Raw genomic sequence first — 17,381 nt, 5'->3', positions numbered from 1 at the left:
TCTGAAGTATCTGGCACCACTCACTGTCAGAAGACTGGATACTAGGCTAGATGGACCTTTGGTCTGACCCAGTATGGCCATTCTTATGTTCAAATGTTTATGTACTAGTGTGAGATTGTACTGACCTTCTTTAGCAGGAACACACGATTAATGAAATCTCTGGAAGGTACGAGGCAGTTCAAAAATCCTTCTGGAACAATGTGAGTGAGGTGGATTTCCTTATGAAATATCTTGAGGTGAGGGAAATGCAAATTCTCCCTCTCGAAAGCCAACCTTTGGAAGATACGCCTTTGGGAGATATGTGTATACTAGTTCAAACTGGATTCTACAAAGACTAACAGACAAAGAAAAGACTTTTGGATAAAAAGCCTGACTTTAGGCTGACTCAGGGCCTTCTTTCTGACCCAGCAAACGGACATGTCCCCCGGTCCTTGGAGGACCCCCACCCTTAGGAGAGGATTGGAAGGAGCTGGCGTCATAAGACCGTGTGCTTGTTCTGAGCTGAAGCTCTGATGAACTTGTGACCTCAAGGAAGGCCCTAGGGTAAAGTGTTGAAAGATTGCTGTTGACAGCACCCGTGAGAGAGTGGGGATGAACTCTGGTAAGCTTATTAGCATGCGTGTAGCTTCTTTCATTTTTTTTCTGTGTAGTGCTTTTTCCCATAGGAATAAAGTAGGTTTGCCTAGAAAACTCTATGTGGTAACTTATATCTGTAGCAATCACTTAGTTACTAGTCTCTAAGGAGAAAGCAAGCAGGTCTGTTTAGGCAGACTCTCTTTGCTGGGAAATATACAGTGAAGGCAGGGAACTGTGCAGCCTGGAAATACCCTGGTCAGAAGAGAGAGACGTGGGTCTCCACCCAAGACAGGCAACAGCTGGGGAGCTTGAAGCCTGGGAGTAGGTGCCCTCGCTGAACCACTGAGGGGAGCTAGAGGTGCAGTTGCCCTGAACTGTGATGTTACAGGTATAGTGTAAAGTACAACATGGTATAAAGTCTAGTCTAGTCTAATTTTTAAAAAAATACATTTTAAATGACTCTCTGGGTCTCATCACTCCCTAGATAGTTATGCTATGGATCTTTGCAATTCCCAAATGATATGATATGCCAAACATCCAATGACCATTGAGATTTATATCTATGGCATACTTATACCACCAAAACCAGCTAGGATTGCCACTGGATCTAGGAGAAGAATGGGGGGAAAAGTTTGGAACATATTTTCGTCAAAGAAGGTCGTGGCATTGCAAACATCTGTGAATTATTCACCCAGCTTCTAATGAAAAGACATTACCCAAAATTATTCCATTCAAAAATATGATCTAGTGGTGAAGTCACTTACCTGAGACTCAGGATATCTGGGTTCAATTCCCAGCTCTGCCACAGATTCACTGTGCAACCTCTAAAAAGTCATTTAATCTCTCTGTGCCTCAGTTCTCCATCTGGATAATGGGATACTACTACTTCCTTTGTCTGCCTGTAGCTATTTGCATTGTAAACTATCCCAGGCATGGATACAGCTCACTATATGTTTTTACAGATAGCACAATGAGGTTCTGACTGGGGCCTCTAGGCATTATTGTAATGCAAATAATTAACAAACCACCACTGCCACAATTAATTGACTAAACTATTTAACTGGCTTGGACAGTTACCTGCATGATCCTGTTGAAGGACATATTCACACCAATGAGTGATACCGTGTTGGCACAGGCCGATATTGTACAGGTATGGAGGGAAAAAGCGCTGGAGTACTAGAGTATCACAGATGACCTGATAGGGGACCCAGGGGATAGCTGAATGATAGCCACCCAAGTGGGAAGCATGCTCAAAAAGCTTCGGGGCTCATCTGGGACTGTTAATGCAGGCAAAATTCCCATGGCTGCATTGTTTAATCAGGCTCTGGCTTTGGTAGCAGAAGGAATGACAATTTTGTGAAGTGAAAAATAGTTTTCAGCAGTGAAAAGAGCTTTCTGAGTAAAGCTTGTTTCTCTGTGAAACTTGTTGGCATAGGAATAGCTGACATGTTTTGACTGCTCATAAAAATGGCAAGACCATACATTCAATTAGCTTTACTTTATGTATGAAATGTGTCACACAGCTTGATTGCCTTCTTCTCCAGGGGAAAAAACCCATTTTAACAATCAACTGGGATTTTTGTGTGTAGGTGTGACATTTATTTGCTACTCATTGCTATTCAAACCAAGGCCCCAATCCCGCAAGCATGTGCATGCTTAATTTAACCACTTGGGGCCTGATTCAAAGTCCACTGAAGTCAATTGAAAGTTTCCCATTGACTTCAGTGGGCTTCGGATCGAGCCCCTGAGTGATCTTATTCAATGGGACTAATCATGCGCATAAAGTTAAACACATGCATAAGCACTTGCAGGATTCAGGTCCAAATGAAACTTTTTGGTAACAACTACTTTATACATACAAGCTACCCCTGCTAAACCTAGTCTACACACAAAGCGGCACCAGTTTAACTAAAGTTAGGTTTTAAAAATGATTTAGTTGAGCTGGTGCAAAGAGCTGTGTGGAAAATCTTATTTTGGTTTAAACCAGGCTTACTTTGGTGTAGTTTAAATCAATTATAAGCAGGTTTAAACTAGCCTGAAATAAGACACACAAACCAAAATAAGACTCTCCACACAGAGGTTTATATCAGTTTCACTAAACATGTGATGTGTGTGCGGACAAGGCCTCAAAACCCTGTGTGGACATTCTTAAATAAATTTAAAACGGGTTTACATCAGTTTAGCTTGTCTGATGCAAGGATTTGCTCCAATTGCTCTAAGGAATTGTTCCAAGTCAGTTTTTAAACCACTTTTAATTAACCCAATGCAAGCTCTGTATATAAATGTGGCTTTGCTCTTTCAGCTTTCATTTGATCACTGCTGCGCCAGAAAAAATATCCTCAGTTACTCAAAGGATAAACTAGTAGGGACCAAAAGCCCAAATTTTGCCAATATCCATCTGTAGTGGGGTGGCACCCGCTCAGGCCCAGAGGGGTTTAAGATAGCCCTGGGAGAGGGCTGGGGCAGAGGAAGGCAGCTGGGCTGATTGTGGGGGGGGGGGGGGGGTAAGGGGCCACTCCCCAATCAGGGCCCAGCTGGCTCTATAAAGGCTGTGAGCCAGAAGCCCAGGAGACTCTCTCTAGCTTCTGAGAGCGAGGGACCTGGCTGCAGGGACCTAAGCAGAGTACCTAGATTGGAGCAGGGCTGGGGAAGGGCCAAAGAAGCTGGGGAGCTCTAGCCAGGAAAGCCCCAGGCTGCGGCCTAGCATTAGGCCCAACAGGTACTGGGGTTGCAGGGCACATTCCAAGGTTAGACAGAGGCAGCAGGTCCAAACCCAACCTTGCCTGTGATGAGTGGCTCATACTGCAGTCTGCCCAGGGCGCGGGGGCTAGCTGGTGACTGGCAGGAGCCTATGACTGAGGTGAGGTAGGGATAGTGGGTGGGGGGGGTCCCCTGGGAGGGGGAGACCCAGAACTGTGGGGTACTGCCAGGGGGCAGCACCCAGTGAAAGGGGCATCGGGGTCCTGGGAGGGACACAGGAACCAGCAGCAAGGCGAGACACCGGCCTGAAGAGGGCGCTACAGAGGCTGGTGACCTAATTCCCAGAGATGACCAGCAGGGGGCACCGCTGGTGAGTCTGTGCCCGGTTACACCATCAAATCACTTTTTGTTTCCTTTGAAAGTTTCTTTGTTCAGGTCTAAGGCTTTCCATCACTTAATGGTAACAAGAATTTTAGTTAATTTACCTGGGAGGACATTCCATGGCATGGATAGAGGATCGCTTTGTCATCATCTTCTGCTCCCTGGTCTAAACAGTAGCCACTAGCTTTGCTGTTACGTACCTACAATGAGAGCAGAAAAAACAATTGCTTTAGGCACCGCTATCCATAATAAAAGCCCAGTTGATTGAAACTTTGTCGCTTTACAATTATCAAAGCAAACAGTATATGAAGATGCTCAACATTTCTTTGAGGAAGGAAAACACTCTCATTCACCAGCACTGACACTTCATTAGTCCTTTACAAGTGTCCTAGGAGAGACTTTGACAGTGAATTCCTTGTATGAAAAACACAGCTGCATTATCAAAATGTGCTACAATCTTGCCAAACTACCAACTTGGACCAGATCTGTATTTTCAAGTAATTGCACAAAGATCATAAACCACTAAAATTCACTGTAAAAGCCATAGGCCAAATCCTGCTCCGAGGTATGCTTATATAAATCTAGATTAATTATGTTGACTTCAGTAGATTTACACTGGAATAAATAAGGGGAGAATTTAGCTCTCTATGCTGAAAACATGACTAACTACACCGGGGTGCTTCTGACAGAAGAGCACTTTATTTGTTAGTGTAGGGTGTATATAAAGCAAAAGTATATATAATGAACCTCAGCTGAAGTAGGAACATATATAGTAAAGTATGGGAGCAATATATTGTGTTTGGTGTATTGTCATGAGACAACACAATAATAATAATAAATAGTACTAGGAGAAAAGGAGTACTTGTGGCACCTTAGAGACTAACCAATTTATTTGAGCATAAGCTTTTGTGAGCTACAGCTCACTTCATCGGAGAATTTGTAAAGGTTCGAAGGTTAGGTGCAGGTAATCAACTAAACCAGAAGTTCAGATACTTTCCCAGACTATAAGGGCTTTATCAGTCTGAAAAATCAGGGTGAAAATATGGTGAGATTTCAGATGTTTCTTCCCTCCTAGTCAGGCTAGAAATATCACACAAGCAGCTTCTCTTATATTTTGGAACTGCCCGGAATAAGGGAGTGCAGATGAACATGAATATGTGACAAACACCTATTCTGATTTTACAAAGGAGTCATTTAACTGAACATCTTGAAACCATCAACAGGTCAGGTTTAGTTCAGAGGGTGAACACATTTTCAGGCATCCACATGTTATACGAATGACGGTGTAATTACTGCATAGGTAGCATAAAATATCACACATAAAATATAAGAAACTCAGTAAATACTTGATTACTACATGAAACATAACAGGTAATTTGGTGAGGGAATTAAGATATACCAGCAGTTAAGCTTCAGTAGGATTATTTTATGACAAAGGTACTACATGGGCTAAAGAAGATGAAGACAGCTTTATGACGGGGCCTTAAAGATTGTGAATTGCGTCAATAAGAAATATACTTTTACTGCTGTGTCCATCTACTCAATACATTTATTTCCCCTAAACTCACTAAAGTCCAGAGACTACAGTGACCTCTTTCTCTAAGAAAAATAACCAGAAGGGAAGATTTTTAATAACAAGTCATCCTTAGTGTCAACACATATATTTACCTACAGTACATTTCAACACAGACAAAGACTCCAGAGGAGCTATGCCAATTTACATCTGCTAAATATCTGGCTTTGACTCTTTATCTTGATACATTTTAATAACTAAGATACTTGACCATCAAGCTTCCTGTTTAACTCAAGGACCTTCTATCTGATCACTCAATGGAAACAGACTTCGTTATAGTGAATGACTTGTTGCAAACCTGGTGTAATAGGCATGACTTGATAGTGCCAATCCGCTTCTCAGTTTACAACCTTCTTGGACCTGACGGTTGCTAATACCTTATGTTGAATTTACTAAATGTCTTTTCTCATTTAGTGCCAGTGACTGTTATATTAAGATGCAAAGTGATATTACCCAATAAAATGTGCACTTTGTATCAATATCTAAAGTGAATGACCTATTTTTATATGAGCTCAATCAAATGGCATAGGAAAGAAGAATGACCATATGAAAGCTCATTCCCCTAGGATTTGAATTTACCGTCAGTAGGCAATTTCAGATTTTTTTACAAATTGCATGACAGTGAAGTTATCAGAACTTTGCATAATTTCAAGGCCATAAGTCATATCAGCCTTTTTTTTAAATAGGAGATTATGCTATTTATATAGTTATTAAAACAAACAACATCAAAACCCCTACAGGTGAGCCTGAGCCACAGATGCACATCCTAATTATCAGGGAGTTTTGGATCTTCGTTTTTGAATTGGCCACTGTAAATCAAAGGAATCAGCCACAAAGTATGCGCATGGATCAAAGCCTCTCTGAAGTTCTGATGTGTCTGGAGCCAGGAGTTTTGTTTGGGCTGATCTTTAAATATATCTGTCTACAAAAATTAGGTTATATTTTGCAAGATCTTATTCAGCAATAGTCTATCGGTGAGAGGGGGAAGAGGAGGAAAAGCAGAAGCTAATTGCAAACCAACTGTGATGTTTTTATCTACTTTGAGTCACATGTGTTGAGCATAAGACACACCCAACTGTAGCCTCCACTCATGCTCTCTCAAGGGTATCAGTTTTCCTCCGACCAGCAGGATTTTCAAAACTCAATGGGCAAAGTCATAGAATCAAAGAATATCAGGGTTGGAAGGGACCTCAGGAGGTCAACCCCCTGTTCAGAGCAGGATCAATCCCCAACTAAATCATCCCAGCCAGGGCTTTGTCAACCTGACCTCAAAGACCTCAAAGGAAGGAGATTCCACCAACTCCTTAGGTAACCCATTCCAGTGCTTCACAACCCTCCTAGTGAAAAAGTTTTTCCTAATATCCAACCTAAACCTCCCCCATTGCAACTTGAGACCACTACTCCTTGTCCTGTCATCTGCTACCACTGAGAACAGTCTAGATCCATCCTCTTTGGAACCCCCTTTCAGGTAGTTGAAAGCAGCTATCAAATCCCCCCTCATTCTTCTCTTCTGCAGACTAAATAATCCCAGTTCTCTCAGCCTCTCCTCATAAGTCATGTGCTCCAGCCCCCTAATCATTTTTGTTGCCCTCCTCTGGACTCTTTCCAATTTTTCCACAACCTTCTTGTAGTTTGGGGCCCAAAACTGGACATAGTACTCCAGATGAGGCCTCACCAATGCCGAATAGAGGGGAATAATCACGTCCCTCGATCTGCTGGCATAAATTGGAGCTACTTATACAGCCCAAAATGCTGTTAGCCTTCTTGGCAACAAGGCACACTGCTGACTCATATCCAGCTTCTCATCCACTGTAACCGCTAGGTCCTTTTCTGCAGAACTGCTGCCTAAGTCAATGTATTCCATCCCAAGATCGTAGTGTGGTCCAAAGCGAGACCCTTTTCTTAGAGGATACAGTGCCCCACGCCACCCCCACTTGCGCCAATTAATTTAGATTACTCTAGGCAGCTGAGCCAGTTAAAGACTTTTTGTTTCTGGTGTTCATGCTGGCCCATTTGGGACAAATTGCCTTGGATTTACATTATCGAGGCTGCTATATACCAAAAGAAAAACCAGGAAGATGCGTCCCATTGTTCATGACAGTGATTTAATCTGGTGCACTCCAATGGGAAGGGTAACATTGCTTATAGCCTACACTTTATAGACTGGATTAAAAGAGGTATGGGAAAGTTTGTGTTCCTGCAGTCAAGGCGATTTTAAATTGTACTGTGTGATCTGATGCCCACTAATTAAGATGAAAGGAATGCTCTAATGCAGTTATGATGTATTTTCAATGTCATACAGCACCTCTCCATAAGTGATTGTATTGTTGTAAACCCTCATTTCAGGATAGACGTTCTCCAGGTACCACTTAAAACTCCGGCACTGCAGTCGCTGTCGTAGAGCTATTCTTTCTGAAACATCTCCGAAGTCAACTCCCGGGTTCTGCAAAGCAGGAATATAGCAGAGAAATCCCATCATATTGACTTTACAGTTGTTTTCTTTACTTGAAACCAACCTGGAATTTCTTTTGTTTGGAAGCTACATTTCCGCCTTTCCTTTGTAAGTAGCTACTTATTGTACAGCTGGCCTGGACAACAGAGAATGGCAAAAGAAGAAAAACGAACAAAAAACAAAGTAAAAACAACATTTAAATAACTGAGATTATTGGCACATCGAGCTGTGCTAAATGTTTGCAATGAAACTTTAATGTAATTGCCCTGGTTACAGATTTTGTTACAAACTCAGGGCCTAATTCTGATTTAATGGTACATCTACATTGCAACCGGGACTGTGAAATGCAGCTTGGGTAGACGTACCCATGCTAATTTGCTGAAAATAGCAATGGGGGTGTGGCAGTCCATGCCACCGCATCCTCTCTGCTATATTAAAGCTAACTTGGGTACATCTACATGAGCTTCAAATCACACCCCTGGCTGCAGTGCAGACACACCCTATAGGTATGTCTTCACTGCAATGTAAGCTCAGGGTTAGTAGAACTCGAGTTAGCAGACCCTGGGTTTGTTAAGCTAGGGCTTTAGCATCTACACTCATTTGTAACCACAGGTTAGGAATTGCAGAACCCTGGGTCCCAACCTGTGGCTCCAGCATCTACATTGCATTATGCAGGCCTGAGTCCAACCACCGTCCCAAAACATGGCCGCTCTAGCCCTTTGTTCGTGTTGCAGTGTGGGAAAACTTGACTGTCTGCCCAACCTGACTGTCCAGAGGACAAAGAAAGTCAGCCCGTAGGATTGTGGAATACTTTGTGGCAGACTCCCAGGGCATGAGTCCAGTGGGGCTGCACCCACACTGTAAAGCAACAGGGCTTGAACCTTGGGTCCCAGTTTGACTCAGGCTCGGACCCTCCAATCCCCCCCCCCCAACCCTGGGGTTCTGGAACCCTAGTTCCAAGCCCTAGGTTAGTGCAATTTGTTTATAGAAGGAAGGGGTGTTAGGCTTGAGCTTGAGTTCAAATCCTGGGCTTACACTGCAATGTAGACATACCCTAAATCAGTGGTTCTCAACCTGCGGCCCAATCAGCACACAGCTGCGGCCCATGTGACATCCGCAGGGCCATACAGGTAATAATGGATGTGGCCCACAACCTAAATAGGTTGTGGCCCTAAATTATACCAGTTTTACACTGGTATAACTCCAGTAACTGACTTCTACAGAGTTAAAATCAGTGTAAATGGGATCAGGATAAAGCCCCCCAAAACTCAGATCAGGCCTGGTAAAAGGTTCATTACATTTCACTAAACTTTTGAGTAGACCCTTCTCCAGTTTCATATGAATCAGAGTTGATTTGTGGAGTTTTGACGTAACGTGATGAAACTCAGCACCTGTGATGGAAGTTTGCTTTGAGATTTTGCATACCTTTGAAAACAAAATTAAAAACAAAAATTCAGGTTGACGCATCAACTCATGCGATCCAAAAACCGAGCCAGGTCTTCAGTTAGTGTAAATCAGCATAGCTCCATTGACAGCAAGCAGGACTTCAACACTGATTTACGTCCCGCTGATTTACACCACCCAAGGATCTGTCCCAATGTTTGTAGGAACCCCAGTGAACTGACGCTGAGGAGTTTTGCACTGATCTAATTGTAAGCACCTTATATGTTTCCTTCAGAAAGATCCCTATGTGCTTTACAGACAATATTGAATACTGGCTTACAGTTCAGCAGCATATTTTAGCTTGAGCTTTATTAGTATCCCCACTAGACAGGTTTCTGGAGAGAACACAACTTTAGTAATGAACAGCCTTTTCTATTGGTCTCATGAAGAGTTTGCTGGGTGCACTGCTGCTTGCTGATGCAAAGTTCTGTACATTTGCTGATGCAAAGTTCAGCACACATTCAAAGGAATGTGAAGCTGAATTGTGTGTTACTTCTGGCTACATTGAAGGGGAGTATCTTTCATATGTAGTCGATATTGCACATCATTCAGCATGAAGAAGGTTAATTGCTAGTACCTGGATCACCACAGTTGGCAGGGAAAGGGTATAACCAAATCTTTGATGCATTGAAACAATGTTTTCTTGACTTTGTAAAGAAGTTTGCTGGTTCATAGGAGCATTGTTTTGCTTTTGTGTATCAATCAACAATCCTCTAGCCGGAATGCAAGCCGTTCATAGACTCTCAGTGGCTTGAAACAGCAATCAAGTACAGAAAGGAGAGTGTGAATTACAATGGGGTGCTGTCCACTGATAGGGCAGGTGTTAGCAATGCTACTATCTACTTTACTGGCAAAGAGCACTCACTGTTCTACAATTAGGCAACCCATCATCTCATTCACTGTCTTCAATTGAAAGTGAAGCTCAGTATGACAGACAGGCTTCGCAGCTCCCTGTACCATTGTCTGTCCTATGTAAGCTATGGTCCTAGAGTGTACGGATTATTGGCTGGTGGTGTTGGTGCAACACACTCAATGCTTCACGTGGAGATGAATAGGGTAGATAGTTCTTGTTGACGGAGCGGGGAGGTTTTTACTCCTCTAACACCCGTATGATCTAGTCCTATAGCTAACGAGAGTACCGAACGTTTTGTTTAATGCCCCGGCGCAACAGAGCTGTGAAACAGCAGCACTCTAACTTTTTTCAAGAACGAATGGGGGTTTTATGACCTACATTTTATCAATCATTTTCTCTGATGGAAAGTAAGTTTTAATGTACCAGGCTTCTTGCTGATTTTATGTCCTTCCAATATAGATGCGTCTGTTTTTTTTCAAAGCACTGCTTTATGGTTTCAGTGCAGAAAACTGCATCAAAAAGTAATCTCTGAGAAATTTAAGAAAATCGTATTTTGGCATAAATGTTTATTTAAATGTGTCTCTCTCTCTCTTTTTTTTTTTTTTACTCTCAGCATTGATTTGTGGAAACCATCAAGCAAACAGATTTAGCAGTTTCTTTTTTCTCTTCCCAGCGGAAGTCTAAGAGCCCTTTCCAAGGGATGCAAACCTGACCACAGTGGGTTTAAAGGAAAATGTTTATTGATGCACATTTTTACGTCATTCCCACACCAAGATCAGGACCCAATTGTGCTAGGTGCTATATACACACATAGCAAGAGATAGAACGTGCCTACATTATCGTGACCAAACTACAAAGCTAGACTGTTTGGGCATGATTATCCCATCCATTATACCAATGGTGAGCTCCACTGAATCACTCCAGCATAAACTGGTGTAAACGGAGTGGAGAATCAGGCTCAGCATGTTTATTCGTATCACGCACCATGACATTTATTTGTAGACATTTCGGGGTGCTTATCTGTGTAATATCGGAGTATCTCAAAGATGAATGACGTCATCATAAATGAATGACTTCCTCCCAGGAATCAAATTAGCCCAGTTCACTGTGTTAGGATTAGGTCATAAACGTGGGTCACTGCTCATCAGTGCGCAACTGAACTTATTCTGGGGCAACAAATTAAGATGGCAGAGTTCTTTGTTTTGAATATTTGCTGCTATGAAAGTGCTCTTCCTCCCACCCTCGGTCAATAGGTGATGGATTTAATAGTATCACCCAGCACAGACAGAGGTAACTTAGATCAGATATCCATAGTTCTCTGCTTCCATTTACTCAATTATAGAGTGTTCTCCACTTACCGTCATTGGGATGTTCCATGCCATGTAAACATGTGACTTGAAGTCATCCATCCAGACCTCAGCAGCCCGCAGGGCATTGCGCTTTGCATAGTAATCAATGTCATTGTTGTAAGGTTTCTTTGTGCGTTCAATGTGGGCAACTCTTGAGCAAGGTAACACTTCCATGCTTCCTCCGCACTGCCAGACCTGTGCGAGAGTTGAAGGATAAAACAAACCATCAGACAAGAACTTTTTCCTTGAAAACAGGCTGATATGACTCTTTATGGTAAGATATTGTACAGCGCGTGATACATCAGCCTCTGATGACTTGAGATAGAGTTACTGCTCTTTGAGCCCTTAGGCAAAGCAGCAATTGCATGAGAAACCCTGACACCTGGATGTTAGGCACTGGATTCAGGTGGTGTAAACTGACACAGGTCCACTGAAGCTAGCTGAGGATCTAACTGTGGCTGTCATATTCCATTTCACGGGCTGTGTGCTTGTGTACACTGGGGCTTATTTCCTGCACCAAATTTCCATATAAACGAATTAATTGCTAACAGCTCAGGTATGCCCATTTCTGAAAGAAACTATGTGATGCCTGTGCAGTGGGCATGGAACATATCGGATGGGGCATTCAGCACTGGAGCCTGTAGGCGCTTGAAGATTGCCCTTCAGTTAGGAAAGGAATTATGTGCATGAGAAATGTAAACAGAAAACAAGTGGCACACCTTATTCAGCTTCCCATTACACAAAACACATGCTTTCCTTTTGAAAGTCAAGATATTCTTCCTTTTTAAAATTTGCCCGAGAACAATCCTGCCCAACTTCCTGGGTATGTAAGGCTACCATGGCCACATTGCCCCTTTTAGGTGCTAGCTGGAGCAGAGCTAGCCCGTGTATGTCTACCTGTGACAGGAATTACATCACCCAGCTGCTGTATAGACATGCCCTTGGGCTACAAGCCTGCACAAGGGAGTGAGGGTGAGACTACTTGGACTGCATAGACTTTAGGTTTCATTGTGTGAGTGAGCAGGTGCTCCAGGAGAATTTGGGCAAGAGGACTGGGGAATGGACAGAGCCCTGGACCATGCAATACACATAATGTCATAATCTGCTGCTGGTATAAGCCCGCGGTAAATTCCCTCTGTCCCCTGACAAAGCCAGGGGGAAGCAGAGTGGGAGCTGTGTCAGAGGCGTCTCTCTAGTCACAGTGCCTCCTAGCGTTATCCCAGCGCTGGTGCAGCTTATGCATCTCAACCTGCACCTGAAGTCTCAGTCCAGCCCTTAGGAAACAAGAGATCTTAAAATATAAGCAAGAGTCCATAGCTTCCCAAGGCCACATATTGCTGAGAATAACAGCTCATTTTCCACACAAGTTGGACTCCATGAAAAGACAAGGGATTTGTACCCTACACATAGCATGCCTTTTCAGAAAGAAAGACAAATTACTTGGAGAATGGCAGATAAAATTCTGTTCCTTTACACTGCTTTTTTTTTAAAATACTTTATTAGTAAATATTTATTTATTGCCCTACTAGTTGTTGACTAGTAAATCACTGGCCTCAGAAATTTGCATTTGATAAATGAAACACACTGAAAAACACACTGCTCATAAATTTGGACTGACATACTGACTTCCACTGTGAAAGGAAAGTGCACCCCTGCCCTCAAAAAAGGGAAATGAGCAATACTCTTCAGTGTATTGTTATTTGTCCTACCTGGCTTGGGATCCAGCCATGTAATATGCTGTACATTTTTCTTTCTTTTTCTATGGTTCATGACCTTGTAATTTTTATGTATATATTTTGATACCAAGGGTAAATACATTATCTGAGTGGCAGATTTATTTCCCTCTAACAGTGATGCTTAGGCAAAAGAGAGAAACTAAAAGGTACTAAACCACAGCATTAAGAGAAACCATTTAGCTCATCTATAAATTCAACACAAGTAGTTATTTTTTGGTGATGAATTCTCCCCAGATGAAATCCACAGGGGACCTGGACACCTCATTTTGAAGAAAACAGCATCAGAAATATATTGCCTCAGGGTACAGAACACTCACCCTGTCAAACATGCTGTGTGTTGCTTAGCAGACCGTGCACATTTGCACGATTAACCCATCTGCAAGCACTCAGATTACTTTACATTTCACTCCTGTCTCCCCTCTTCTGCCATCCTCTAAACAGGAATGAGGTATCTGTTGAAGATGAGGCACAAGAATCCTTTGTGAGCTGTGATCAACGATGCCAGGAAGTGGAACATTTCAGCGTATGAAACAGACAAGATAGTTCTGAGCTACTGCCACTCAGACTGGCTGGTCAATTCTCTATGGAGGGGTACACCCCTTAAAATGTCCTAGAGTATGAGGAATATCCCATATTCATTCCCACATCTTATAAGACTTAGCACTCACACAGCAGTTCTCACGCAGAGCTCTTGAAGTGCCTTATTCAGGTGAGTAAGCATCAAGATCCTCATTTCACAGATGGGGAACCAGAGATGCAGAGTCTAAGGTCCACACTTTCCAGATTGGTCACTAATTCTGGATTCTTCCATTTCTGGGTGTCCATTTTAAACACACGTAGGACTTGGTTTTCATAGGTGATGAGAACCCATGATACCAAGTGATGTTTCTAGCACCAGGAGGCTAGCCATGCTCTTTGCTCATTTAATGGGAAATGCCAAAGTGAATATCTTCTTCAAGACTATTGAACACAAGACCCAACCTGGCTCTTTTCCTCCCTAATGTGATTTAACCTGGCCCAGATGTGGCACAATGCTCTTTGCTGTTTAAAAAAAAAAGACAAAAACAACAGGAAAGTATTTTGCAATGAGCCATCCTGGTTCACATATTGAGAGCTGCCCAGCTGTAGCATTGGAACAAGCAAGACAGGGAAGGTACAAGAGAGATGGGAACAAACTAAGGCATTTAGCCAGCCATTTGTTCTTGAAACAATGCCTCGGATTGCCCCAGACGTGAGAAACAGCTGTGTGTTTTATTCTGTTCTGTAGAAGTTCTTGTACTGGGCTCATCATTGTCATATCTACCAGCAGGGGAACCTCAGACTTTGCAGGTTGTTCTGTGGAGATGAGACTGAGAGTGTTGTTATTCCACAGGAGGAGAGATGAGAGGCTCAGGCTTCTCAAGTCTGCATGTCTCCAAACATCTGCCAGAGGCCAGGGCCCACCAGACTAGTTCTGGGACTCCTGCCTCATCTGCCTGGCAGCATGTCTCCATCATCAGTCACCCCTGCACCCCACCACGTACTCGGTGGCCCATAATAAATAAGCGTGTTTTATTTCAAAACTAGCTCATTGGGAATGTGACAATTAATTGTCCAGCTCACTCAAGTGTCCCATTGGAAGCTGGTGTGTCAGTCAAACACCGGCTTACAGCTTTTGTACTCACTAATAGAAGCCAATTCCTATGTAGTAAATCCTGTTGCCACGTAGAAAGAGGACAATGTCTAGATGCTCTCAAACACTGCAGCTCAGAGCTATTTCCAATACTGCCATGCCCCTCTGGGTGACTGTTAATGTTCAGAAACATCCCAGGATTTAGAAAGCAACTGAATAATTTGCCACCAGGGTGGTCCCAATTTTGAAGTAACTTTTACAAAATTACAGGATTGCTCTACAGAGACCTAATTCTCTTTAAATTGAAATGAGTCCTATGTTGTCGTCAGCCATTCAGCCCTTGGAGACCCACTTTCTGAAAACATTTGTCCATTGAGTAGTGCGTGAAATGATTTGTTTTACCTCAGAAAATTAGAGTGGAATCCAAATGCTTTATGACCACTCTTGAGTGTGTGTTTAAAAGAACTGAGGGAAGGAGTTCACCTGCATTTCAAAAGCAACTGGGGTTGGAGATTATTCCTATACCCACGCTCCAACAAGTGCTCTCATGACATGGTTTTGTACGGTCAACACAGCTATACAGGAGTTGTCAGTTTGGCAGGTGTGGTTATGGCAGAAGAAGAAAAGTCAGTCTGCCCTTGGATGTGTGTCTGCAGCTTCTACTGACTTTCTGCAAGGCCCAGCAGGTCTCAAACCCAGATTTGCAGAGCTGCTAGGCAGCAAACACCTCCACGCTGCTGTAACCAGCTCATCTTCCACTACCCCGTCGCACTATGGACACAGACCACAGGAAGTCCCACTTCAAGGGGTCTAACAGGCAGAAGCCTCATTGGCTCCCTACTCTATATAAACCCAAGGGGCATCTGAGGACATGTCCAGGCAACAATGTAGGTCTCCTGCCACGACCATTCCTGCTTTCTGCTCTTGAACTCGGTTTTGGCCGTGGTTTAATTTGGACCTCGCCTCCTGACCCAGATCCTGAAACCTGACTCAGATGCTGATCCTTAGTATTGTCCCCAGCCTGGAACTTGACCATGAACTTCTCCATTATTCTTGGCCTCATGTTTGACCCTGCTCTGACCCTCGGTCCTGGCTGCCCTGGCCAGGACTCTGACACGTTCATACGAATTGTAACTGCACAGCCAGGGATATAGTTGGCAGTATGAAAACCCAGTCTAGAAAGAAAGACTATAATAATAAAAAGTAGAAATCTGTATCCTGCTTTGAAGTTCTGCAGCTCAGGTATGTCACTGTTCGGGAAGAAACCTAAAATAAAAAGCAAACCCCTCCATTAATAAAACCTTTCACTCAAGGCAACCGCAGAGGAAGAAGTATCCAGAATGCTTGGCATTAGAGCAGGTGTTCAATTTTGTGATGGATTTGCTTCCAAGTAATCACCCTTCACTGAGGATTTACATTGCCACTCCAGAAGCACACACATTTATTGGAAGCTGAGGCACAAATTTATTAAAACAAAGCTCCAACCGTTTTTGTTTCGCCCAACCCATCAGGCTGAAAGTTTAAGGTTTCTCCAAGCACTTCTCGCCTAGACCCAAGTGGGGGATCCCTTTAAAGACACAGAGGATTTAATTACATGCTGGTACTGCTGATTCTGCTGCTAGCAACGGTCATGGTACTAAAGAAAGCACCCTATAGGCATTTGGGACACTGTTGTACGGGAACCTCAGAGTGTGGGCCACATTCAGTTGCATTTATACAATTATGCCTGATTTACACGAGTGTCAAATATCAGTATATTGTACTGGGACTAATTAACCTCGGCATCATACTGTGGATGCCAAAGAGACTTCGGCATGAAACAAGGTCAGGCCTTTTATGCATAATAATTTCCAACCTGCTTCAAGACTAGTTTAACAAACACTAATTTAACTTTTCAACCGTCTTCCTATTCGCTGAATTCCTCTCCCGGTGAGCCTGGGAATTTCACCTGAGCCCTGAAGAACAGATTTGATTTTCTATCTGATCTTTGTAGATATTAAAGATTCCTTGGTACTTTTTGTAAATCCTGATGTCGTTAGCCATAATTTGCCTTAACCTCCACGGCTGCTTTGTACTGTGCCTTATTATATAAAGCTCCATCCTAAAGAAAAAGGGTGATATTAGTATAGAAAACCCCAAGCAGTCATGTCAGCAAGCAGTGATGCTAGCAGTGCCTGGACAGGAATAGACATTCTACTCTGTCCCTTTCAGGATACTGACCTAGATGTTTTACTGGTGGACTGCACACCAGTTTCATAGGCCCATGGATTCACCTCGTTGTGACTTCAGCCCCTCAGCACCAGGCTATTTCCATGCATTACCCTCCTGCCCACACACCTTGTGAAGGTTTTTTCCTTATTTCCTCCCAACCCCTCCCCTAGTGAAAGAAGGCTCTTTATCTCCCAGGGAGACTCAGACAAACTGAAACAGGCCACATATAAGATCATCCGAGACTTGCCGTTTCCCATTCATTTCAACTATTCAAGTCTACATTCTGCCATGAGGTGTGCCTGCTTGAGATAGTACAATCAAGAACCCTTCCAGGCTCACTGCTAGCAGCTTCTCCTGTGCCAGGAGATCCAGCACACTGGAGGGGATCCCTTTTTAAAAGGGATAATGATTGTCCCAGTCACTATTTCTTTCATGCAGTAGGTAAGAGACTGGAGGAAGCCAGCTTTGCATTGCACACCCCGCAGCAGGTTCCTT

The 17,381-nt window shown here is 43.2% G+C and overlaps 1 protein-coding gene across 6 annotated transcripts in view; it reads right to left on the bottom strand.

The window, feature by feature from the left end:
* GALNT9 (polypeptide N-acetylgalactosaminyltransferase 9) overlaps nt 1–17,381 on the bottom strand; it is a 325,496-nt gene that overhangs the window by 13,677 nt on the left and 294,438 nt on the right. For 4 of the 6 annotated variants that reach the window (XM_043529609.1, XM_043529608.1, XM_037879090.2 and 1 more), the window contains 3 exons: nt 11,337–11,522; nt 7,536–7,673; nt 3,762–3,857 (listed from right to left, as the gene is read on the bottom strand). In XM_043529609.1, coding sequence (XP_043385544.1) covers nt 3,762–3,857; nt 7,536–7,673; nt 11,337–11,522 — 420 coding nt within the window. Of the gene's footprint in view, nt 1–3,761; nt 3,858–7,535; nt 7,674–7,746; nt 7,819–11,336; nt 11,523–16,996; nt 17,002–17,381 lie in introns of those variants that run through there. The other 2 variants (XM_043529610.1, XM_037879091.2) reach the window with 2 other exon arrangements.

This window comes from Chelonia mydas, chromosome 15 (assembly GCF_015237465.2).
Source record: "Chelonia mydas isolate rCheMyd1 chromosome 15, rCheMyd1.pri.v2, whole genome shotgun sequence".
NCBI classification, from domain to species: Eukaryota; Metazoa; Chordata; order Testudines; family Cheloniidae; genus Chelonia; species Chelonia mydas.
The sequence above is the reverse complement of the archived record's forward strand: the minus strand, read 5'-3'. Positions and strand labels throughout refer to the sequence as shown.